This window comes from Scyliorhinus canicula, chromosome 13, assembly GCF_902713615.1.
Source record: "Scyliorhinus canicula chromosome 13, sScyCan1.1, whole genome shotgun sequence".
Taxonomy (NCBI): domain Eukaryota; kingdom Metazoa; phylum Chordata; class Chondrichthyes; order Carcharhiniformes; family Scyliorhinidae; genus Scyliorhinus; species Scyliorhinus canicula.
The window spans coordinates 131,016,809-131,043,483 of record NC_052158.1 but is presented as its reverse complement, the minus strand read 5'-3'; the positions used below and the strand labels follow the sequence as shown (position 1 = coordinate 131,043,483).

Genomic DNA, 26,675 nt, shown 5'->3' with positions numbered 1-26,675 from the left:
GTGAGTGGGGGAAGGGGTCCGCCAAAGCTGAGTGTTAAGCTCCTGAGGTTGCACTGGAAATCTAGTCCTAGGAGGAGGGGGGCGCAGAGGTCTGGGAGCACATACAGTCGGAAGTTGGTGTAGTTGGCGCCCTGTATTGTTAACGTTGCAGTAGTGCGCCCCTGTATCTGAATGGAGTGCGATCCCGAGGCGAGGGAGATTGTTTGCTGTGTCGGAAATATCGGGAGCGAGCAGCGCCTTACCAGATCTGGGTGAATGAAGCTCTCAGTGCTCCCGGAATCGAACAGGCACGGTGTCTCGTATCCGTTGATCTGGACGGACATCATGGAGCTCTTGAGGTGCTTTGGCCGTGACTGATCCAAAGTGACTGCACTAAGCTGCGGGTAGTCAGTGGCGTGGTCGGCGGTGCTGGAGCGGCCCCGTGATGACTGTCCGCGGAGGTCGTAATCGTCGGGTGGCGTAGTGGGTGATGGCCAAGATGGCGGCCCCCATTGATCGCACGTGGCGGGTGGTGAGGAAGATGGCATCCAAGATGGCCGCCCCATGGATCACACGTGGCGGGCAGGGAGGAAGATGGCGCCCAAGATGGCGGCCCCCATGAATCGCACATGGCTGGCAGCGTGGGGGAGGATTGCCAAGATGGCGGCCCCCGTGAGTCGCACATGTTATGCGGAGGCGGAGTCGGCAGACACGCTGCCACATTGCGGCGTCTGCGGGCCTGTGAGTCGGAGGAGTGAGTGTTCGGGTTAGGGTTCGAGTATTTAGATTTGGCCAGGCAGACCTTAACAAAGTATCCTTTTCGCTCGCAGCTGCTGCAGGTCACGTTGCAGGCCGGGCATTGCTGCCGGGGGTGTTGGGGCTGGCAGCAAAAGTGGCACGATAGCCCTCCATGGTGGGTGGGTGACCGCGCGGTGCAAGCCTGGGGCAGTCTCTGGTCGGAGGTCCACGATGGGGTCGCATGATAGGCCGGGAACGCGGTTAGGCTTTGGAAAGTGCTAGTAGAGGTTGCTAGTTTTACCGTGTCCTCCAGGTCCTGGGCCCCTTTCTCGAGAAGACACTGCCGCACATAATTGGATTGGACCCCTGCAACATACACGTCTCGGACGGCGAGTTCCATGTGCTGGGAGGCTGTCATGGCCTGGAAGTTAAATTCGCGTGCTAGGGCTTTAAGATATCGCCGATAGTCTTCTAGCAACTCCCCATGTCGCTGGCGGCGAGTTGTAAAGATGTGCCGCGCGTAGACTTCATTCACGGGCCGCACGTACAGGCGGTCGAGTATCGCGAGGGCCTCAGTATAAGAGTCAGTTACATCAAGTTGAGTTGAAATACGATGGCTCACCCGTGCGTGGAGAAGACTGAGTTTCTGTTCTACTGTAACAGAGGAGGTAGTCGACGCAGCCAGGTAGGCCTTGAAGCACCGAAGCCAATGGAAAAAAAATTCCTTTGCTTCTGCGGCCTGTGGATCGAGTTCCAGTCGGTCAGGTTTGAAGGCTGATTCCATAGTAGTTTTTAAGCCGATTAAATTGATGCGACCATATATTCATTCAGAGACACGAGTTGAAGTAAACTGTGGCTTTAATCGGCTTACAACTGAGCCTGCCTGCGACTATGCTGAACTGAGGGCGGACTCGCAGGACCACAGCACTTATACTTTCTGCTGGAGGTGGAGCCGAGGGCGGAGCCCTGTACATGCCCCTCATCTCCCCCTGTGGGCAGAGCCACGCAACGGCTCACAGATGGAGCCCACAGGGACACAGTAATGTACAGTGTGAATTATAGTGGTTACACATTCACCACAACCATAGAAACATGTCTCTAGTGATAATAAAAATATTTATTGTCACAAGTCGGCTTACATTAACACTGCAATGAAGTTACTGTGAAAAGTCCCTAGTCGCCACATTCCGGTGCCTGTTTGGGTACGCAGCGGGAGAATTCAGAATGTCCAAATTACCTAACATCACATCTTTCGGGACTGTGGGAGGAAACCGGAGCACCCGGAGGAAACCCACACAGACTCAGGTAGAACGTGCATACTCCACACAGTCAGTGACCCAAGCCGGGAATCGAACCTGGGACCCTGGAGCTGTGAAACATCAGAGCTAATGACTGTGCTAATGGGCCACCCAGTGTACACGGCATTGCACTGATTCATTCCCTATCACTGTGCTGGGAAACTGACTAATCTGGACAAGTGGGGATGCAAAATGCGGTTGAGAATGCATTCACCATGTCCTATTGCCTCTTACAACAATCCAAAATTTTGCTACACCAAAAATAACCATTTGAGTGCTGGACATTGCAAACCTGATAGTTGCAGTGTTGATGGAAATAATGCTGCCCTTAATGGCGGCCTTGCTGGACTCTGCCCAGTTGATTTTTGCACTTTAGGTTTGCACTGCGCCATCTCCCTGGTACCAGCACCTTCTGTGAATTGTTGCCAGCTTTCACTGACCTTGCTTCAGGAACAGGGGAGGATGGAATTCTCTTAAAAAGATTTCCATGACCTTTGGGGATTATAAACAAACTTGAGTTTATTAAAAATGTTTTATTCGCAGTACGGAAGACAATGTCAAGATTTAAGAATTGTGGCATGGATATTTATTCACCTATCTGCTGATTTTCTTCTTGGTGAAAGTTACTTTACGTTTTCTCTTTCTTTTTGAGGCTTGTCTGCATGTCACTATAATTCGGCTCCTGGGTAAGCACCTAAATCTCAAGTTGATGCATGCACAAAATCAGCAACAAGTCGGCAACCTGGCTCTTGAACTTCAAAAGCAATATGCCAGACTGCCTGTACAAATGCACTGAAAATGCAATCGAAAGAATAGTGTTTTTGATCTGACATAGAGGCCAGTGTCCGGTATGATAAATAATTTACTTTACCAGTTAGGTAACCCCTCGGTCAGTATAAGAATGATTAATGCTTATCCCAGGCTCGTTAAATAGCGTTGTATGTTAGGTTTCAGTGAACAGTCAATTCATCTGTACTTTATTATAAACAGATGCCAACTTCAAACATGTTGTAATATACGACCAACATTACTGGCTGCAATTTCATAGTAAGCCATGGAAATAGAAGCATTGCTTTTGACAACTGCCCAAGACTGCCCCCCGCACCCCACCCCCCCCCCCCCCCCCCCCCCCCCCCCCGCCTACAAAGTGTTCAAATCACCGCATTGCATAAAAATTCACTACTACACATCCAGAAAATATCTGCGGTTTCCCACATTTCTGCCAATAATTTATGAGGGTACTCATAATTCAAAGGAATGTTTTTCTCTATGCCATCCATCAAACAGATTGACATTTAATGATACCGGTCTTAAGAAGAAATGTTAGACCTTTATTCAAAGGCAGAACATTCAGGGAAGGAAGAGGACTGCAACAGATAAGACAAATGAATGAGGATTGACTGAAGTCCACCTAAACATTTGTAATGGGATTTATTGAAGGGATAGTCACAATGTTCCCTTCAGGAAGTCAAGAACCAATTAAGGAATTAACAGGAAAACCAAAGGACAGATACTCATTTTTTTGCTATTGATACATTTGCCGAAGATTTCTCTACAAATTAGATTTTAGTTCATGCTAACTCAGTGCCAACTCATGTCCCTTACAACCCCATTCATCCATAGTATGCACTGTGTACATAACCAATGAGCCATATAATAACAAGGACATGTGGACATGCTCAGAAATAAAAACACCATTCACAGCTGCTTTCCTACATTCCTATAAACTTGTCAATCAGATCGACCAATAATTTATCAATAACATTAAAAGATATTTCATTCCAAACAATACAAAAAAGTTCCACAATCATATAAAACACACACAGTCATATTGCAGTTTGTCATTTTTACATCTTTGTAAACTACTTTGTAGTTTGTAAACTTTATAACCCCAAAGCAAACACCCAGTCCCCCCCCCCCCCCCCCCCCCCCCCCCCCACCCCACCCCCCAACCCCTCCCCCGCTTTAGTTGCTGGTGACAAACAGATCTTTAAAGACAGAGATGAACGGCCTCCACCTTGAATGGAACATCTCCTCTGACTCCCTAAGGGCATATTTGATTATTTTCTAGTTGCAGGAACTCTGCCAAGTCCCCCAATCATGCCGAAGCCCTAGTGGCATCGCCGACTTCCATCCAAGTAGGATTTTACACTGGGCAATCAGAGAGACGAAGGCCACAACACTGGCCCCCTCCCCCTCGAGCAGCCTTGGCAGCTCCGATATGCCAAATATTGCTCCCAAATGGCATGGCTCCAGCCTCATCCCCATGATCACTGACATAGTCTCAAACTCCGATGCCCAGAACTCGACCAGTCGGGCAAGACCAAAACAGCAAAACATATACACGCGATTTGCCGATCCACTTGAGCAACTCTCGCACCTATTATCCATAACAGGAAAGAATCCGCTCATATGCACTCCAGTAAAGTGAACGCAGTGAACAACTTTAAACTGTATCAGGCTCATCCTGGCACCAGAGGAGGTCGAGTTCACCCAACACAATATTTATTTTCTTTTAAAATTTACAGCACCCAATTAATTTTTTACAATTAAGGGGCAATTTAGCGTGGCCAATCCACCTAGCCTGCATATCTTTGGGCTGTGGGGACGAAACCCACGCAAACACAGGGAGAATGTGCAAACTCCACACGGACAGTGACCCAGAGCCGGGATCGAACCTGGGACCTCGGCGCCGTGAGGCTGCAGGGCTAACCCATTGCGCCACCGTGCTGCCCTCCCAACACAATATTTCACTCTGGGCCCCACCCCCCAGTATCATTCCAGCTCCTCCTCCCACTTCCCTATCATCACTGCTAACAGTACCTTCTCCGTCTCCTGCAACCACCCATATACATCCGAGATCTTCCCCTCCCTCAAGATAACAATCTATCAGGGCAGCACGGTGGCCTAGTGGTTAGCACAACCGCCTCACGGCGCTGAGGTCCCAGGTTCGATCCAGGCTCTGGGTCACTGTCCGTGTGGAGTTTGCACATTCTCCCCGTGTATGCGTGGGTTTCGCCCCCACAACCCAAAAATGTGCAGAGTAGGTGGATTGGCCACGCTAAATTGCCCCTTAATAGAAAAAATAATTGGGTAATCTAAATTTATTAAAAAAAAATTATAACAATCTATCCATCAGCATATGACTCGGGAGCGGAGGGAATGAAGGGAACTCTGCATATATCTAAACTCGCTCTCACAACGGGAGCTGGAATTTCATTCAACTCCTCCAGCCCCGCGAACCTAAACTCCACAAACAGATCCCTGATCCACTTGATCCCCTCCCTCTTCCAAATCCTATCAGGTGTCTATCCCCGACAGTGCAAATCTATGGTTTCTGCAGATTGGCGATAATACCGACATGCCCCCCCCCCCCAGTCCGAAGTGACACCTAAGCTGATTTCAAATTTTAAGGGACGGCACCACTACTGGGGTCACTGTGTACCCAGCTAGGGAAAACGGGAGAGGGGCAGTGACCTGTGTCTTTAAACAACCCTCAACACAGGAGTCCATCTCCATTTGTCCCCACCCTGATCCTGCTCCCCCCCACCACTGCCGCACTTTCTCTATGTTTGCCGTCCATAAAATAAAATAAGTTTGGCAGTGCCAGCCCCCCAGAATGCCGTCCCCTCTTAGGATCGTGGGTGTCCTACCTGCCCACACAAAGGCCAAAATGAACTTATCCACCCGAACAAAAAAAGCTTCTGGGAGGAAGATTGTAAGAGTCTGGAACACGAATAGGAACCTCGGGAGAATGTTCAATTTTTATCGGCTGTAAATTACCCACCAAGGAAAGCGGGAGAGCATCCCAGCTCGTCAGGTCCCCTCTCACCCCCTCCATCAGACTGGTCAAGTTCAATTTGTGCTGCACGGTCCACTCATGAGCCACCTGAATACCAAAGTACCTGAATTTATTTTTGGTCAGCTTGAATGGCAGGGTTTCCAGCTCTGCACACTTACCCAGGGAATTTACCAGGAATATCTCGCTCTTGGACACGTTGCGTTTGTATCCTGAGATGGCTCAAAACGTCCTTAACAACTCCATTATCTTCCCCATACATGAAAGAGGGTCCAAGATGTAAAGCAACAAACTGTGCATAAAGGGACACCCTATGCTCTCTACACGCCTTTCAATACTTCTCCATTCCTTCGACGACCTAAGTGTGATGGCCAAGGGTGCAATAGCCAGTGCAAACAGCAATGGGCATCACTGTCTAGTGTCCCTGAGCAGCTGGAAGTATCCTGAGCTCACCGCATTAGTCTTAACGCTCGCTATGGGGCGGGATATAACAATCTCACCCAGGATATAAACGTTGGTCCAAATCCAAATCATCCCAGGACCTCAAAAAGATACCAGCTCACCGAATCGAAAGCCTCCTCTGCGTCCTTAAGAGATAATTACTTCTGACACCCTCCCGCTAGATGGGGTCATGACCACGTTCATAAGCCACCTAATGTTCGTCGATAACTGTCGCCTCTTGACAAAGCCAGCCTAATTTCGGAGGTCGGGATGCTACCACAAGACCTCCTTGAAATATAAGCCAGAGGAACCAAAGAGTATGATTGTTTTATAAGATGGTCCATGTCATGGTCAATGTTTTTCTTTCTAAAATGCAATGCTCTGTCCAGATAGAACATTTTGATAAATGCCATTAACTCTATTTCTCTCCCCACAAATGAGGCTTGACCTGCTGAAATGCAAAAATGAAATGAAAATCGCTTATTGTCACAAGTAGGCTTCAAATGAAGTTACTGTGAGTAGCCCCTAGTTGCCACCTTCCGGCGCCTGTTCGGGGAGGCTGGTACAGGAATTGAACTCGCACTGCTGGCCTGCCTTGGTCTGCTTTAAAAGCCAGCTCTTTAGCCCTGTGCTAAACCAGCCCCTGCTGAGCATTTTATGATATTTCCTGATTTTTCTACTGCAAAATAAACAGGATTTGACAAAATGGAAAGTACATCACCATTCAGTGGATCAGAAACGTTATAAGACATCAGACTCCACTGTAATGCTTTGTGGTTTCAAAAGTTTGTTTTCAAATAAATATCTGAGATCAATGTTGTCAAACCAAGTCATTTAACCTGGGAGGAGAAACACTACTTAGGTAATGTGCTTTTAATTGGAACATTCATATGCAAGAAATTAGAAAGAATCTATTGCCTGTTTTTACATTACTCAGAAACTAAGTAGGTGCATTTCTAACCTTGACGGTTGTATGTTGTTGTATTTGTGAATTGTTCTTGGCACAGGATTCGGGTACCCATGTTAACAGGTAGGTATTGTGATTCTTGAGACTTCCTGGAAGAACCAAGGAAACATTCTATAGTTATTTAACACAACACACACACACACACACATAGGCACACAAAATTCACAACCTGCTATATCCTGTCTTTTTAAGGGGGTAATGCTGGTCTCAGCTGGGTACCAGAAGAATATGGGCCTGGATTCTCCCCTACTCGGCGGGGCGGGGGGTCCCGGCGTGATGGAGTGGCGTGAACCACTCCGGGGTCGGACTGCCCAAAGGTGCGGAAGTCTCCGCACCTTTAGGGGCCAGGCCCTCAACTTGAGGGGCTAGGCCCGCGCCGGAGTGGTTGGCGCTCCGCCGGCTGGCGTGGACGGCCTTTGGCGCCACGTCAGTCGCGGCCGAAGGGACTTCGCCGGCCGGCATAAGTCCGCGCATGCGCCGGAGCGTCAGCGGCTGCTGACGTCATCCCCGCATATGCGCAGGGGAGGGGGTCACTTCCGCCTCTGCCATGGTGAAGACCATGGCTAAGGCGGAAGGAAAGAGTGCCCCCGTGGCACAGGCCCGCCCGCTGATCGGTGGGCCCCGATCGTGGGCCAGGCCACCGTGGGGGCACCCCCCCCGGGGCCAGATCGCCCCGCGCCCCCCCAGGACCCCGGAGCCCGCCCGCGCCGCCTGCTCCCGCCGGTAAGGTAGGTGGTTTGATCCACGCCGGCGGGAGAGGGTTGACAGCGGCGGGACTTCGGCCCATCGCGGGCCGGAGAATCGCCGGGGGGGGGGAGGGGGGGGGGGGGGGGGGGCGGCCCGCCAACCTGTACGGCGCGATTCCTGCCCCCGCAGAATCTCTGGTGGCGGAGAATTCGGGTCATGGCGGGGGCGGGATTGACGCTGGCCCCCGGCGATTCTCCAACACGGCGGGGGGTCGGAGAATCCCGCCCATGATGTCCAGCTTACATTGCTGATTGAACACAGCACTCAGCTCAGCCACAAAGCTGTTCTCGGTATTAGTGCTGATGTACATTGCTGCTCTTCAGCTTCACCTCCCACCTAACCTGTTTACATTTGGGAACAACCAACTGCTCACCAACCAGCATTAATAGACTTCCGAAAGCAAGTTGAAAAAAGCCCAGTTTTTTTTTGAAGTGTGGCTTCACATGAGGGGAAATCTCCAGGAATTGAGTCTACCTGGGTGGTCTGACTGCTGTTGTCTTTAATGAGCTGTCAAGAATCAAGTTGCCCATCTGACTGCCGACTTCCCTGACCACATTTGCACTGACACACTTTGGAAGCCACACTGCACTAATACAAAAGAGGAAGCAAGTAGACATCATTCATTTTGGAGCCTCTTTTGATGTTAAATTTGCTCCTTGCAATAATACCACTTTGTAGTCCAATTCACTAAAATGAGCTAAAATTGCATACCACTTGGCAGAATTGTTAACCCGTTTGACATTCCAGAGGAACATTATACCTGTACTTTACTGTAATTTACATGGTTTTGAAGATTGGCAGGCTGCCTAACAGTAAATAACCCCTTTTTTGAACCGCAGCCTATGTTTCATTTCTGATTCAGGACAACAGTGAATCTTTTATGTTGAAATTTCACATCATTCCAGACTGAATATTTTGGCAACACAGGTGGATTTAATAAATTAGCACTCCAACACCGCAGTTTCTGCAATGGGAGTGCGTTTTGGGTATTTGGAAGACGAAGGTTTGAAAATTGGATAGGGTGCACTGTGCTCTGCACCCATATCGACCTCTCATAGAACATACAGTGCAGAAGGAGGCCATTCGGCTCATCGAGTCTGCACCGACCCATTTAAGCCCTCACTTCCAGCCTATCCCCGTAACCCAATAAGCCCTCCTAATCTTTTTGGACACTAAGGGCAATTTGAGCATGTCCAATCCACCTAACCTGCACGCCTTGGACTGTCTGAAGATGAAACCCACGCAGACATGGGTAGAACGTGCAGACTCCGCAAAGACAGTGACCCAGCAGGGAAGCGAACCTGGGACAATGGTGATGTGAAGCCACAGTGCTAATCCCTGTGCTACTCCCGTATACCCCACATGTGCTCCACCCCACTGTTACCATAGCTCAAAACCACCACAAATGCAAAAGGACTACTCTTTCCGTGGGTTGTCATCCTGGTGTTCTGCATATTCAATCCCTGTCAGGAAAAATTGTGAGTTCACTGTTAACCTCAGGTTATAAAAAACATGTTATTAAAAAACACCTCTCGTATCACTGTATCAATTCTAGAATGGGATGCTACCAAGAACACCTGGGCTGTTGTTTAACTTTAATTGGGTGGATATTGGCAGCAGATGGAGGATCACGGTCTATCCAGTGATGGTATGTAAAACACCTCTCTGATCCAACTAGTGGAGAGCAGAACATCAATGTATCACTCAGGCTATACTATCAACTTGAATTTATTGGGAGACATAGGGCGGGATTCTCCGGTCTCCAACGCCAAAATCGCGTTTGGTGATCTGTCGGAGAATCCATGTTGGCACCAAAATCAGGGGGCACCGCTTTTACGATGCTCCGCCCCCTCCAAAACGACATACTCTAGGAATATGGCCTCAGGATGTTACCCGCACCCCGATGCTCCGCTCCCGATGGGCCGAGTTCCCGACGGCGTTGCTCGCGTGTGATATTTATTTTCGGGAACTCAGCGCGGAGGCTGTGGACTAAGTCCAGCGCCACCATAGTCGGGGAGGAGCTGAACCACGGGCAGCGGGGGCTTTGGTGGGCTATGGTCCGCGGCTAGTGAGCCTGGCCAAAGGGGCTCACTATTTGGCAGGCCGGGTCCGCGTGCGGCCGGCGCCATGTTGCATGGCGCGGCCACTGAAAGCCACCGCCATTCGCATGCGCGGCCATGGACCCGGCCACTCTCCGGCTATATCCGCAGCTAGAGCCTACACTGCATGCCCACCAGACTGAGATCGGTGGCCGTTTTGCTCCAATTTTTCAGTCGTAAAACGTCACCGTTCCCATGCCGGCCGCCGTCAGCACTTAGTCTCAAAATTGGAGAATCCAGCCCTTTTTTAAACCGTGATCAGGAAGTGAGGCTGATCCACCAGCCACACTTCCTGATCACCGTTTAGGGCTGGATTCTCCAAAGAAACTCCTGAATAAGCCCAATACTACAGCAATTATCTTAGCTACGATGCCCCTACATGCACAGTTATCATTAAAAAACGTGCAAATTCACACCAGAGCACCTTGTCTGTGGCACCAGCTTGACCATTTATTAGTGCTTTGCATCTCTTGAATCCCCAACATCTACTTTAGCGAGGTGCCATCGTATTACACGTGGAGATATCTGGCTGATCAGCAAATAATGTCTACTTTAGCAAGGTGTCATTGTATTACACGTGGAGATATCTGGCTGATCAGCAAATCAAAGCCCATGGCCTACATTATATAGTTCCTCACATCTCTAGCATCACATTCTCAGCATTGGACAAGAAAACATGGGGCAATTCAAAGACATTCACATTTCTCCAACTATAATTGAAACGAAAAGAGACTTTGAATGATGCACTATTTTATGAACTATAACTCAAAGATTACCAGAGACTGAAACCTGACAATAGACAATACCCCCCACTCAGTCCCAGAAAGACACATCGACAACAGAAATCTTTTCCAGAAAGCAATCAGTAGCAGCCATTTGGAATTGTGACTGTGCGGAGCATTGTTACAAATTAAATAGAAAGGCAAGGGGCTGGATTCTCCGGTCCGCCAGCCATGTGTCTCTCAGTGTCGCGCCATGGGATACTATCCCGCTTGTTAATGGGGTTTCCCATTGTAACCACCCCAGGCCGCTGGGAAACCCATGGGCGGGGGTGCGCTGCCAGTGGGAAAAGTGAATCGCAACGACCGGAGAATTCCGGCAATGATATGTAATTTACTGTAAATAAAAAGAGGGTGAATTGTAGGTCAATCAATTTACCTTGCTGCAACATCATAAAATTCGGACTTCATAAATGAGTGAGCAGTGTCACTTACAATCCTCTGTTCCGATCCCTAATCTCATTAAAGTAGAACTTTGAGAGACCTTTCTTTCCAGTATAGCTAGCAACTGTCAAGCACAACTGGTAGCATAGGATGGCCAATCTGGTAGTACGTGTACTGATTATGGAGCCATTTAGCAGACCAAAAGATCATAGGGCTTTCCACAAAATGATTAACAAATACCAAGGATAGGGACTAAATGGCACTCTAACATATCGCCACCCTTGTATAAACCTAAACTACCTCTTAGTTGTGAGGCTTGGTCCTTAAATTTCCCAAACCTAGGTTTGGCAAACATGCAAAATTGTTCCAGTTAAAGTGAATAGTTTAGCACAAAAGCTCCAGGCATAAAAAGTGGTAAAACGTGAGTTAAGTTACAGGAAACAAATGCAAGTTCTGAGGTCCGCATTATGAGAGATCATTGCAGCAGAAACTTGGTTGACTGTCTTACCTTCTTCTGATTTTTTCCAGTGTACTTTAACTTGCAGCTGGTTGCCATGGAAATAGGGGACTGCTGCCTCCAGACTTCGAATGTCAAACATCTCATCAAGAGATGGAAGTTCATTGGACACCTCATCTGTAGTGTGAGCGTGATTTGACTGGACGGCTAGATAAAGGAACTCTAGTCAAGAGCAGTTTTACTTCCGATCCTCCCTTCCCAAACATTGGTTTGTACAACAACGTAAAATATTTGTATACAATGTAAATGTAACAGTTGTAAAGTGGCTTAAAATTAAGATTCACACCCTTTTTGTCTCATCCACACTGTTGAGAATGCTATCGTTAAATATTTTCCAGGCTACATTTTTGTATAATGTCAATTCTTGATGTGGTACAAAGTTCTATCATAATTTATTTCAACTAAACTTCAAAGTGTTTTAAACATTCTCCCTCCCCAATCCCCAGGCAGCATATTTACAAGACCTCAGACATAAATGTTTGACCTGCGGAACGGATCAGCCAATGTGACTGGCACTGTTCCAATCTCTTTGTACTCTCTCGGCCACAGTTCCTTTTCTTGGGTTCAAGCTCCATTCCCCACACCAGAACAGATGTTTCAGATTCAAAAGCTTCTCATGCTTCAACCACTGTTACAATACCAAATGTCCTAACAATTACTGCCCACTGAATGTGAATTCATCACACATTTATCAAAACCAAAATATGCACGCTATAATTATACTTTCTAGCGCTGGCAAGTAAAAGATCAGGGAATAGCAACTAAGCTGTTTGCTTCATCACAGCAAAGACACTGAAAAACCTGTGTTTAGAAATAACTGCACACGTCTATGAAGAGATCTGGAGTTGGCCAAGTTCACAGTCACTGTCACTTGATAACCAAAGCAGTTATTATTAACAGGCATGGAAGAGACCAGCAAAGTACATGAAGTTGTTTGATGGTGCCATACTAGGCAGTAGTTTGTGACTCTGGGTACCATACATTCGAGCACAATTGCATTGCCGCATAGAAAGATTTCTGTCTCTCGGTCAGCATTCTGGTGAGTTTCTGTTCTCGTCCAATCTTATCATAGAATCAGAGAGTTTACAGTGCAGAAGGAGGCCATTCGACCCGTCGGGTCCGCACCAGCCCTTGGAAAGAGCACCCTGCGCCTCCACCCTATCCCCATAACCCAGTAACCACACCTAACCTATCTATGGATGAGATTGGGTGAGGATTGAGTAAAGATCGATTTCCCATAGAAGAGAAGATTGGGAAAAGACCAATGGCTCTCAGACGTCCACTTTTAACATCTACTCCAGCTCTATTAGAAAAGAGAATCTCTCATCTGTGAGTTTAACCAATAGCAAGAATTATTTCACTCTTGGTCTAATCTACAAGCGTTAGCAATAGCAGATATGGTTTAACTGCTCGAAACCATGGGTAGTATTAGTGGCTGGAAATCTTTCATTGCTCTTACCTGTGGAAGGGGTATTGAAAAAAAACAAAGCTTTACTGCTCTTCAAGCGTTTTTGCCCCCAGTTGGCCACTGCCTGCATTTGTACCAAATATTCGGTGTTTGGTTGCAGACCTTCAATCTCAACTTCGTTCTTTCCCTATAAAAGAAATGTACAAATAAATGCAAGGTTATGAACTGGCTGGAATCTCTATTAAGGTAAAGGAAATGTCCTGAACGCTGCCATGTTCCGGTATTCTAACAGTGCCTGGACTGATATTTCTACTGACTCCCATTCTCACCGACTGGGAGGATGGGCTAAGCCAGGCAGTAAAAATTTGCAAAGCCAATACTCAATAAGGTCGGATGTTGGGCAAATTCTCTGATCCCCAGCCATGAGTTTCTCGGCGGCACGCCGTTTGCTGACAGCGGGATTTTCTACTCCCGCCGCTTGTCAATGGGAAACCTACGGCGAGTAACTCACCTTCTGACCCCCCAAAGCCTGTCCACCATCTAAAAGGCACAAATCAGGAGTATAATAGAATACTCTCCTGGATAAGTGCAGCTCCAACAACACTCCAGGGAACCATCCAGGCCAAATCTGCCCGCTTGATTGCTCCCCCTTCCACAAACATTCAACCCCTCCAGCACCGATCAACAGTGGCAGCCGTGTGCACCATCTACACGATGCACTGCAGTAACTCACCAAGGTGTCATATTCCTTGTTTTGTTCTCTAAGATAGCCAGATATGTAGTGTTGACAAAGAATATAAAACTAAGAAGTTTAAATCAAAACTAAATTATTTTACACTACTTAACTTGATTAGATGAGACACCTTTACTGAGTAACAGATAACAAAATAAAAGTACTGAATCTGTGATACAGTAATCAATATTTTCTCTAACTTCTAAACTACACTATAACTCAACCTCATGCTATCCTTCTGCAATGAAATCTCCATCAGCTTCTCCCAGCATGCCTAGAGATCCAGCCTTTTATATGATCACTTAGTAACGCCATCTAGTGCTGATTTACATGCAGTCTCTCTTGTTAACCCTTTACTACACTTGTACTATACATATCATTACACAAGGTTCCTTTGAGAGCACCTTCCAAACCCATGACCACCGCCATCTCGAAGGAGAGCGCAGATATCTGGGAACCCAACCACTGGAGGTTCCCCTCCAATCACTCACAGTTCTTCACTGTCATTGGGTCAAAATCCTGGAACTCTCTCCCTAACAGCATAATGGGTCTACCTACAACTGAAGGACTGCAGCACTACAAGAAGGCAATTCACCACCATCTTCTGAAGGGCAACTAGGGATGGACAATAAATGCTGGCCTAACCAGTGATGCCCATATCCTGTAAATGAATGAAAAAAACCATAACAGGGACAACCATAACTACAGCCTGTCTGTCCTACTATATCCTCCAGAAGAGTCATGCTATGGCTTCTCTCATGAATGTTAATTTAATTCCCTTTGACTATGCGCAGCCTCTAGCTTCATAGCTGGAGGCTATTTCAAAGGAGGCAGTTAGCCTTGTTAGTTGTGATAGCACTTCATGCTCCTGAACTCTCCAATGTCTCCTTGAAGGAACAGGTGCTGTGCCTGACAGTATGATAAGTGGACTTTGATGCCTGAAAAGCATGCTTGTACTCTTGGAGAGCTTCCACGCCATAGAAGCAGCTGCCAACAATCAAACAGTAAAGAGCAGGGCTTCACCACTGAGGGCACTCTCGCGGCTAACGTGTAAGTGTCTGGATGAGCAGAGCATGACCTCCCTAATGTTGCTGACAGAGGTTTGGGGTCTAGGGGCTCCTGAACTGGCCAGGGGTGAGTTTCAAGATCAAGGTTTGCCAGCACAACTAACTTGCTGTATGGCACTCTGAGAGAAGGCGGGACAGTCATGGTAAGGGTGGGGTGGTTTGGCAGGTATGAGAGATGGAAAACCGAACTGATTGTCAGTCTCTCTCCTCCAATTCATTGCAGATACAATACGTTTGCTGGTGTCAATGCCGTGCATGCTGCCCTCGCTCTGTTTGTTACAGCTGAGGCGGGCAGACGCCGAACACGACAGCAAGGCCGTCTCAGGCTGGAAACGGCACTACATGTGATGGGGGAGGAGGGGGCTGCCACATGCCCTGAAGGCCCAGCTGACCATCAGGCTGCGGAGGGGGGCGGGCAGAGGGGAAGCCAGCGACATGCCAGGGTGTGCAGGAATCATTGCTCCATCAATGAACTGACGGAGAAGCCTGGCCAGGTCGGCAGCCCCAAAGCGAGGAGCAGGTCTCTATGCTGCCATCCTTTGTCTTGACTGGGACTGAGTGCTGAAGGAGCATTTAAAAGCTGCTCCCCCTTGTTAGCAGTAAGCAGCTGAGGCGCAAGCTGGGCGAATCAGATGGCGAGGGAGTTACGAAAAGTTCCGAAAAGAAATTTAATTACATCCATCTGTTAATCTCAATCTGTATTAAAGATAAATTTGTTAACACAATAGATAAATAACTGTGTTACATAATACACAAAGCATGTTAATGACAGATCAAGTAGTCTGCTGAGACTACAAAATGTAAGAATTTCTGGACATGGAAATTGTCGCGGATGATCATTGTGGGAAATAGTCATAATCTTATCAGAATTTGGCAAAGTGCCAGGCTCAGATAGAAAACTGGCGAGGAACTCTCCAGTTGCACAGACCAGTTTTATTGCCACATCTTGAGCCTCCGAGACAAAAAGAAAATGAGTGGCCATTGTTTATTTTCATGTGACTTGAAATGTGACTTGGAAAAGGAGGGGTAAAAACATCTGTTGTGATCCACTTTAACATGGAAAAAAGAGGGAGAATGTCCCACTATAGGAGTATTGGCAGCTAGGAACTAAATTAGCAAAACTACATAGGAAGGCAGAACCAGGTTTGCAGAGTGGGTGCATAAATAGCACATCCGATTAAATATTGTGGTCTGCAAAGTCATTGATCCACAATCTCTTAGAATGATTAATTTCAGCAAGTTAATCTAAAAAAGGCTGAACAGAAACAGATCTTACAAAATATGTATAATCCTGGACAAAACTAGTTAGCTGGTTTCTTACTAAAAGCAGCCCAGGAATGAATTCCACTGACTTGAGTCTGGCTGAACCACCAGCCTGGATGTTGTTGATCAAATTAGTATGGAAAACTCTTCAAATTAGTCAATCACATATGTGATTTGTTAGAGGTTGGGCAAGTCTCGTTATAGTTTTTATTCATGGACTAGCATGAGGAATTCCCTCAAGTTTTTTAATGTATTAAAGCAAATTACTTTAAGATGGTCACAGATCATAGAATTTACAGTGCGGAAGGAGGCCATTCAGTCCATCGAGTCTGCACCAGCCCTTGGAAAAGCACCCTGCACCCACGCCTCCACCCTATCAATGTAACCCAGTAACCCCACCTAAACTTTTAGACATGAAGGGGAAATTCAGTATGGCCAATCCACCTAACCTGCACATCTTTGGACTGTGGGAGGAAAGCGGAGCACCCGGAGGAAATCCACGCAGAAACGGGAAAAGTGAAAAGCCCACATAGACAGTCACCCGAGGCCGGAATTGAACCCGGGTCATTGGAACTGTGAGGCAGCAGTGCTAACCACTGTGTCATAGTGGTCTCTTTATTATTCTACTTAAATCATCAAAGCTGCAGGGTTTTAATGTACAAATAATCAGTCTGCATGTAATCAGATTGAATACAATGCCACAAAATTATCCAATGCAAATATTGATTGTATGAACGATGTCAACATATATATCATGGAGTGTAAAATTATACATGAAATTTAAGGCTAACTGCATCATCCATAATTTCCTAAGGCTAAATAAGTAATAGAATGAAGCTGAAAACTGTCCAAATAAAACAAATCATAAAAAGGAAATGGTTTTGTTTTATGGTAGTTAACACTCAAGAATTACTCTTTTGTTTCAAGAAACTAGTGTTGAACATCTGTTCAAAATATGAAGACTAAAACAGCCAAAACAAAACTGATCTGTGTCATGCCAGTTAAGAAAATAACTCAGTCTCTTATAACTGATCTCTCAATTATACCTCAGTCAAAACAAGAAAATATTAACCACACTCTGAAAGATAATATGGAGAAAGCTTCCAAAACATTGATCTGGAATAGTTATCAAGGACCATAAAGAAAAACTTTAATTATAACAGGACAATATTTCATTATTCTTTCAGATTTCCTTCTCGAAAGGACATTAGTGAACCAAATGGGTCTTTACAATAATTAATGATGGCTTCATGGCCACTATTACTGAGACTAGCGGGGGGGGGGGGGGGGGGGGGGGGGGGGGGATTTTTCTGCTCCCATTTTGGGGGTGGGGGGGGGGGTGGGTGGGGGTGGGGGGGTGGGGGGGGGTGGATCAGCGGTCCCAAGAAGCAGGAAATCCCAAGTGAGTCCCAAAATGCGGTTTATGCTGGCGGGATTTCCCGTTCCAATTGTCCCGGCCAACCCCACCATCAATGACGTAATGGGAATTTTTTCTTTTTTGATTTTTGATTTTTTAATTTTTAAAAAATAAATTTAGAGTACCCAATTAATTTTTTCCAATTAAGGGGCAATTTAGCGTCGCCAATCCACCTACTCAGCACATCTTTGGGTTGTGGGGTCGAGACCCACGCAAACACGGGGAGAATGTGCAAACTCCACACGGACAGTGACCCAGAGCCGGGATCGAACCTGGGACCTCGGCGCCGTGAGGCAGCAGGGCTAACCCACTGCCCCACCGTGCTGCCCGTAATGGGAATTCTGACGTTCCATATTGCGATCCCCATTTGAATACATTTGCATATAATTATCAGGCCTTTATGCCTGATAATCCCTCCCTGTTGGATTGCCGATTCACGTTGGTGTGCCATGAATCATGATAGGCCCCCAAGATGTGCACCTGGTGAGCAGCACCAGCTAGAGACGCGCAGGTGAGCACAGCCCAGGCAGTGCCAGGGTCTGTGCCAAGGGGAGTTCCATTGAGGGGGGGGAGGGCAGCTCCATGGTGTGGAGCGACTCCTTGAGGTGGGTGGTATTCTGGGGGGGCTGTGGTTGTATTTTTAACTTGTTTTAAAATCGGGGCACCCTTTTATTTTTACAGACTAATTGCGTCTGCCCCACCCATGTGATCCTGTGGAACCCAGCACAGTGGGTAGCACTGTTACTTCACAGCTCCAGAGTCGTAGGCTCAATTCCCGGCTTGCGTCACTGTCTGTATGGAGTCTGCACGTTCTCCTCATGCCTGCTTGGCTTTCCTCCGGGTGCTCCGGTTTCCTCCCACAAGTCCCGAAAGGCGTGCTTTTAGGTGAATTGGACATTCTGAATTCTCCCTCTGTGTACCCGAACAGGCACCGGAATGTGGCAACTAGGGGCTTTTCACAGTAACTTCTTTGCAGTGTTAATGTAAGCATACTTGTGACAATAAAGATTATTATTAATAACTTTTTTCCATGGCCCCAAAGATTTGGAGGTAGAAGCTGCCTTTGGGGCTGGCAGCTTACACGCTAGTTTACCAGCCTGTTGCACCACTCTGCCTGAAAATGAGAAATCCCACCCGAGCTTTTCAATTCCACATTAATCTATGAATTCAAACCTGCCGGTCTGGTGGGGGTTGAACCCAGGTTCCAAGAGGATTCACCTGGACTTCTACATTGCTAGTCAAGTGACATTACCACTATGCTGCCATTTCGCCATTGAAGATGCTAGATTGTTGGCTGTGACTTGCAGTAATACTCTAGCTGTGAAACCTAAAAAACAGAATTCCCCAATTTGTGGTTATAATTATATTTAGAAAGCCATTTTTCCTTAAATTTTGCTGTTGTTGAGGCAGGAGGAAATTTAGCGCGCTTCTCTGGCATCACTTATCAGCTACAACAGAATTGAACTCTTCCTAGGAGTTGTGTCAAACCATAAGCGCAAAGCCCCAGCATTCACCACTCTGTGGCATAGTGCCTTCCTGCTTCTACCAGGCACCGTATTGATCAGGTTTTCTTTTCAACACTTTTCTTAATTTGCCTGAAACAATGAGACATTTCTTCACCCAGAACTCAAAATTTATCTCTGCCTTTGGTGTTGTTTGAACTCCCCCTCAGTTTAACAGAACTATTGCACCAAATATCAGAGTTGACCGTAACATTTCAACTCTTCGCAGCTGACACGGGTCAAACAGCATTACAACAGGCGTGAAAACAACATTTCAGTAACTGAATAGCTATGTGATCCTACAAATTATTCTCATATGTTTATCTTTCAAACAGATGTGCAGCTGAGGCTCTCTGAAGACTTTTGATGGTGCAGTAGGAATATTTTTAAGGGCCTTTGAAATATCAAGAAGCATATTATCAGTTTCCATAGTTACATAAAAATACACTTGTAGATAAACTTTCTGGAACTGGCTCCATCATTGCCCACAGAACTATTCCACATTCTTGATGTTTGGCCACTTCAGGTGGAGTCAGCTTGTGGGATCACCCCATGAGTCTGTGTAATTGAAAAACATTTAAAAAACAATTCCAATTAAGGGGCAATTTAGCGTGGCCAACCACCTATCCTGCACATCATTGGGTTGTGGGGGTGAGACATGGGGAGAATATGCAAACTCCACATGGACAGTGACCTTGGGGCTGGGATTGAACCCGGGTCCTCGGTGCCGTGAGGTAGCAGTGCTAACCACTTTACGGTCCTCGGGGAAACTGTAACTGATCTCCCTGTGGGACTTGTGGAATATGAGATTCCCTGGTAGTAGGTGGAGGTCTATTCAGCTGGAGCTTGTAAGATCGAGCATAGTGTAAATAGTTACCAGCGTTGGCAGACTTTATGTTAAGTTAAATAAATCCTTTGTTATTCATATTGCTGGCTTCCCGGTCATTAAACTCTGTTCCTCGGCCGGGCCAAGGTGGTCATCCCCAACTCTTGTTTGGACATGACTCTGTGGCCATGATCTGGCTGCCTGCTTTTTATTATTTTTATTGAGTTTTTAACATTTTGTACTTAAGTAACAGTCAAACAATAAAGCATCAATCAACAACCTCAACAAACCATAACAAACAAAAACAACCCCCGACAGCAATTATAACCTCCCCGCTCCCCAATAAAACATCCTCACCCCCAAACAGCTAACATTGACCAGCTCCTTGAAATGCAATTTAAACGGACATCACCTGCGATTGAATCCGTCAATCGCTCCCCTCATTGTGAACGTAACCTTCTCGAGATGCAAAACCTCCATCAAGTCACCCAGCTATGCTGCGGCACAGGGCGCTGCTGCAGGACTCTAACCCAGCAGAATGCTTCGCCGAGCCAGCAGGGTGGCAAAAGCTAATGCATCCAACATCATACCCGTCCTCAAGCCGGCTGGTCCAACAGCCTGAATATTACAACTAATGGGCATGTCTCCAAATCCACATTTAGAATTGCCGATATGGTTAAAAAAGGCCCCCAAAAGCCCATCAACTTGGGGCAGGACCAGATATAATGTTTACATGATTTGTAGGCCCCCTCGAGCACCGCTCACACCTATCCTTAAATCTCCTCGAAACAACTGGCTCCTTCTAGCCTTGGTGAGATGTACCTTGAACACCACCTTGCAAAAACTTAATAATAATAATATTCTTTTTTAGTGTCACAAGTAGGCTTACATTAACACTGCAATGAAGCTACTGTGAAAATCCCCTAGTCGCCAAATTCCGGCACCTGTTCAGGTAAACCGAGAGCGATTTCAGAATGTGCAAATGAGCTAATAGCACGTCTTTTACGACTTGTGCGAGGAAACCGGAGCACCCGGAGGAAACCCACGCAGACACAGGGAGAACGTGCAGACTCCGCACAGACAGTGATACAAGCCGGAAATTGAACCTGGGGCCCTGGTGCTGCGAAGTGACAGTGCTAACCACTGTGCTATCGTGCCGTCCTTAACCTCGCGCTGGATGACGTAGCGGTCCCCCTACGGAGCGACTCACTCCACACCTCCTCCTCCAAAGAGGGGCCTAACTCCTCCTCCCACTTAGCCTTCAACTCCTCCACTATGATCCGTCTATATATCCCGGATGTGCTGTCCTCCACGAACCCCGCAGAAGAAGCAATTCTTTCCAGCAAAGTGGACTGGGGCGTCACCAGGAATGTCGAAAAAGCTTGCTAGACCCAATCCCTCCCCCACCAAGGCCCTCACACCCTCAGCTCCTCCCAGTCAGCATACCGACCCTCCAAAAATAAATCCTTTCTCACTCCAGCCCCTTACCTTTCCAATCCCCAAAAGTGGCATCAAGTTTTTCCAGCTGAAACAAATCACTCCCATAGCTAGGGGACCACCTTGACACCCCCACCCCGCAGGTTAAAATGCTGGCAGAGATGCTGGCATACCTACTTCTCTTCTATGGTCCTTTCTGCACCTGGGTGGCCCTTCAGAAGGTGCATGCAGTGTTTGCTACTATGCCCGTGGCCTTCCAAAACTGTTGGCTAATGCAGGGACTGGAAGGCAGGTTAGAGAAGGTAAATGATATAATTTAGGTCAATGATTCTCAAACATCTTTAGTTGAAGGACTTTTTTTCAAATGGATTAGCAATCACAGAAGCCGCCCCCGCAATCTTATAATATTCAGAATACAATTGTGCTACATGTAGAGTGTTTTAATGATACTTTTAAGAAATCATGTATATTTTCTTAGTGAGATTAGTGAGATGGGTGAGCCTACACAAATATTCAGTCGCATTTACGTAACCTGCAATATATACTAAGTACAGGAATAAAGGCAGTGGGCACAGGGCAACACCGCCAACTGCAAGTTCCCCTTTAACTCACACACCAGCTGACTTGGAAATATATCACCATTTATTCACTGTCATAGTAAAAATCCTGGAACTCCCTACCCAACCATACTACAAGAGTGTACCTCCGGATCGCGGATTGCAGCAGTACAAGAAGGCAGTGCACCATCTACTCAAGGTCAATTAGGGTTGGGTAACAAACACTGGCCTCCCAAGTGACACTCACAGGCCATGACAGAATAAGAAAACCACACCTGGTGGCCACCACCAGCTTTAAACTGCAGCTCTATCCGGGCGATCCACTTGGTGCTCCCAACGATCCTCCATGTGCGCTTCCCCAGAGGAGACAGCCAGCCCAGGTTGCACTGCATATGTGGCAACCACACTCAACAACCATCTCCCAACTTGCACCAAGCTCACTTCGGGCTGCTGCTCATTTGCTCACTCGTGGACCCCAAGGAGCCAATGGTTCCCAGTTTGAGAACCAATCAGTGAAGATATATGGGTGCTTCCTTCCTGTTGAAGTTTTCTACTTGCTGTGTCCTTCTAAAAATGTTTGATGATATTGTACAACCCAGTATCTCCTCATAGTTTTAATTTAAAAAAGGCATTCAGAGTCATTCCAAATGTCAGTTGTTACAGTCTCCTCAACATTGAGTATGTACTGTACTTACAAACAAAGACAGAATAATACATTAATCACATATAAATGTATAGAAATGTTGCATGTATTCAGCTGGTCTAGTAATCAAGGACATGTACAGCTGCACCAATAATGCCTACTGAACACCCACTCAGCTAACACAACAGGAATACATCCCATTCCCTCATTGTCCAGATAGTGTGTGACAACAATTAAAGTGTCCATTATACCAGTACATGATATGCAGGAAGTTTCAATGATGCCTTCATCTTTTGTCTCTCAACCCTTGCTGACCTCCTCAAAGAAAAGAATCATACCCACAGCTGACTTCTGTGGGACAATGCATAACCTTTGCTCTCATGCCTAATGACCTCTGGGTGCCCTAAGTAGCAGCTGGTGATCCAGGGGACTATCTGGGCATTGAAAAGCACATTTCAGCGTCTGGATGGGTCAGAAGGAGGTCTGCAGTATGCTCCATTTTGGATGGTCAGAATGTTCTTTAACAACTTTGCCATTCAGGGAGGGTTGCGCTTCCTTCCAACATGGCTTCCAACTCACACTGATTTTGATTCTATCCTCAGTTCTCCCTCCCTTTGACTTTTACTCCTCGTTTCATGAATCATCATTTTTGGCTTCTGAATTTCTTTTTCATCAAATTTACTAGCTCTCTTTGTCATTTAGACTCTAACTGTTTCTCACTTTGCTTTAACTATCAGTGTTGGCTTCCTGACGGCAGACCTGGTGGGGGTAGGTGTATAGTGGGCAGGACTCCAGATAGATTTACACACCTTCTCCTTGCCTGGCTGCTAAAGCCATTTGCCAACCTGAAGTCAAAATGTTTCCTGAGGATCCTGGCCCTGTGTCACTGTCCGTGTGGAGTTTGCACATTCTTCCATGTGTGCGTGGGTGTCACCCCCATAACCCAAAGATGTGCAGGGTGGGACGATTGGGCATGCTAAATTGCCCCTTAATTGGAAAAAAAAAATTGGGTACTCTAAAATATTTTAAAGAAATGTTGCAGACGTTTTCCCATCTTGGGGTACTTATTTTGCCGAAAAGGCAGCCTGTAGCTGGAAGGCCACCTACTTGCACTCCAGCTCAGCGAGCCCATCAATTGCCCTTGGGTACACCAAGCTCGTCCTCTGACCATTAATTGGCAAAATCAGGAGAAATCACAACTGTGTGACTGTACCTTACACAATGCAGGGTTTTGACTAAGTCGGCAAGGGTTCTGAAACCTGAGGGGAAAACCTGCCCAGAGGTACAAAAAACTAACTGTTTCCTGGAAACCACTTTCCTTTAGTGTTTAAAACACAAAAAGGCACAAATACTTGACACACAATTTTGAACTTACTCCTTCAATTATCTTCCAGTTTTCTTTCTTTGTGAGAAAAACAGTTTTCCTGGAAACGCACTGACTCCAGTAAATTCTGTAATGGTGAATGAAGAGATCTTCCTCTTGGGGTGGATCCCAGTGAATGGGAAGACTGAAAACACCGTTGTGGCTTGCCGTGAAGTTGCCTTTCCGCAGATTTCTTGGTGCACCTGGTGTTGTGGGATCTATAAGGGATGTTGAATAATGGAGAATTACGAAAACACAAGGAGAATGCAATCAAATCAAAGGACTGAATTACACTTGTTTGTGTATAGAATGTCACCCCCAGTGCCCCTTATGCCCCCCTGGATCTCCTGTCTTGTCCCGCGCCTGCACTGCCGCCACCCACCACCCCCCTGCCTACTCCCCCCCCAATCGTCTCCGACAAGCCGGACTGAAGCTTAAGCTCCAGACAACATGCCCCCCGAGTCACCACTGCAACAACCCGCATCACCAAAGCTGAGGAGGTCTGAAAGAACGATCTGGCCTCCAGACAAACTGAACATTTGATGACCACGTCACCCCCGCTGGACCTGATTTTTTAACAGGGGGTGAATGTGGTGAATGTATTCACCTAAGTACGAACTGTCTGTATAGTGCTGTGCCCTATGACCTGGAAATGATAATACGGTCTACTTCCAGGTACTGTACTGGTGATGCACTATCAATTACGCAAAGACGAGAGTAGGATGTAATCGAGGCTTTATTACACTGAGATGTGTGGCCTCCTACAGCAGCAGACGAAATGGCTGCTGTACGGGGTGCACACATATTTATACTCCGCCAACTGAGCGGAGCCAGCAGGCAGAGATTTACCCCCGTGCCTGTAGTACAGGGGCCTTACTGTAAAGCACCTATATCAACATCCTCTATATACAATATATACATCAGTGGTGACTACCACATTCACCCCCTGTTAAAAAATGAGTCCGGCGGGGGTGGTGGAGAACTATATACAGGAAATTGTGTTTTAGAAGTACAGATAATATTACAAATTGAGGCGGTCCGGTGCCTTGATCTGTCGTCGAGAGCGCCGTAGTCCTGGTGGCGATTCCGGCGGTGGCTTGGTCTTCGGTGACTCCGGGAGCGTTTTGAAATCCTTTTCATCCCCGGGTGTGTACAAGGGGAGGACGGATTGTCCCGGAGTGTGGGGCTGCGGTGGGGTGCACCAGGGGAAGGGTGGGTGGCGCCGGGTCGGAGGGGGGAGGTGTGTGGGGAACCATCTGATGCCAGGTCCCTGAGGGAGACGGTGTCTTGGCGGCCATCGGGGTACGCTACATAAGCATACTGCGGGTTGCCGTGAATTAGCTGTACCCTCTCAACCAATAGGTCTGCCTTGTGGAGTCGAACATGTCCATCGAGGAGAACGGGTTCTGGAGCTGCCAGCCACGTTGGGAGTGATACCCCAGAGGTGGACTTCTTGGGGAAGGCAAAGAGACGTTCATGGGGGGTTTCATTAGTCGCGGTGCACAGGAGCGACCGAATGGAGTGAAGTGCGTCGGGGAGGACTTCCTGCCAGCGGGAAGCCGGGAGATTTCTGGACCATAGGGCCAGCTGGACGGCCCTCCAGACCGCCCCATTCTCCCTCTCTACCTGTCCGTTTCCACTGGGGTTGTAGCTGGTTGTCCTGCCAGAGGCAATGCCCCTGTTGAGCAGGTACTGGCGCAGCTCATCGCTCATGAATGAGTATCCCCGGTCGCTGTGGACGTAGACGAGGAAACCGAACAGAGCGAAGATGGTGTTGAGGGCTTTGATGACGGTGGCAGACGTCACGTCAGGGCATGAGATGGCAATGGGGAATTGGGAATATTCATTGACCACACTGACAAAGTACGTGTTGCAGCTGGTGGAGGGGAGGGGCCCTTTGAAGTCCACGCTGAGGCGTTCAAAGGGGTGGGAGGCCTTCACCAGGCACGCACAGTCTGGCCGGTAGAAGTGCGGTTTGCACTCCGCGCAGACCTGGCAGTCTCTGGTGATAGCCCAATCGATGGAGTAGGGCTGATTGCGGGCCTTTATGAAGTGAGAAAAGCGGGTGACCCCTGGGTGACAGAGATCGTCATGCAGGGTCCGGAGTCGGTCCACTTGTGAGCTGGCACATGTACCTCGGGATAGGGCATCGGGGGGTTCATGGAGCTTACCGGGGCGATACAAAATCTCGTAGTTGTAGGTGGAGAGCTCGATCCACCACCTCAAGATTTTATCGGTTTTGATCTTGCCCCGCTGTGTGTTATTAAACACGAAGGCAACCGACCGTTGGTCAGTGAGGAGAGTGAATCTCCTGCCGGCCAGGTAATGCCTCCAATGCCGCACAGCTTCAACCATGACTTGGGCCTCCTTTTTGACGGAGGAGTGCTGAATTTCGGAGGCATGGAGAGTGCGGGAAAAGAATGCCACGGGCCTGCCTGCGTGGTTGAGGGTGACGGCAAGACGACGTCTGATGCATCGCTCTTCACTTGGAATGGTAACGTCTCGTCGACCGCGTGCATCGTGGCCTTGGCGATGTCGGCTTTGATACGGTTGAAGGACTGGTGAGCCTCGGCCGTCAGTGGGAAAACGGTGGGTTGGATGAGTGGGCAGGCCTTATCCGCATAGTTTGGGGCCCACTGGGCATAATATGAAAGGAACCCCAGGCAACGCTTGAGGGCCTTGGGGCAGTGGGGGAGTTCCATGAGGGGGCG

General features: G+C 47.5%; 1 protein-coding gene across 3 annotated transcripts in view; it reads right to left on the bottom strand.

The window, feature by feature from the left end:
* LOC119976126 (anosmin-1-like) overlaps positions 1 to 26,675 on the bottom strand; it is a 204,897-nt gene that overhangs the window by 24,128 nt on the left and 154,094 nt on the right. For all 3 annotated transcript variants that reach the window (XM_038816312.1, XM_038816311.1, XM_038816313.1), the window contains 4 exons: positions 23,977 to 24,182; positions 13,208 to 13,343; positions 11,740 to 11,895; positions 7,217 to 7,311 (listed from right to left, as the gene is read on the bottom strand). In XM_038816312.1, coding sequence (XP_038672240.1) covers positions 7,217 to 7,311; positions 11,740 to 11,895; positions 13,208 to 13,343; positions 23,977 to 24,182 — 593 coding nt within the window. The remainder of the gene's footprint in view (positions 1 to 7,216; positions 7,312 to 11,739; positions 11,896 to 13,207; positions 13,344 to 23,976; positions 24,183 to 26,675) is intronic.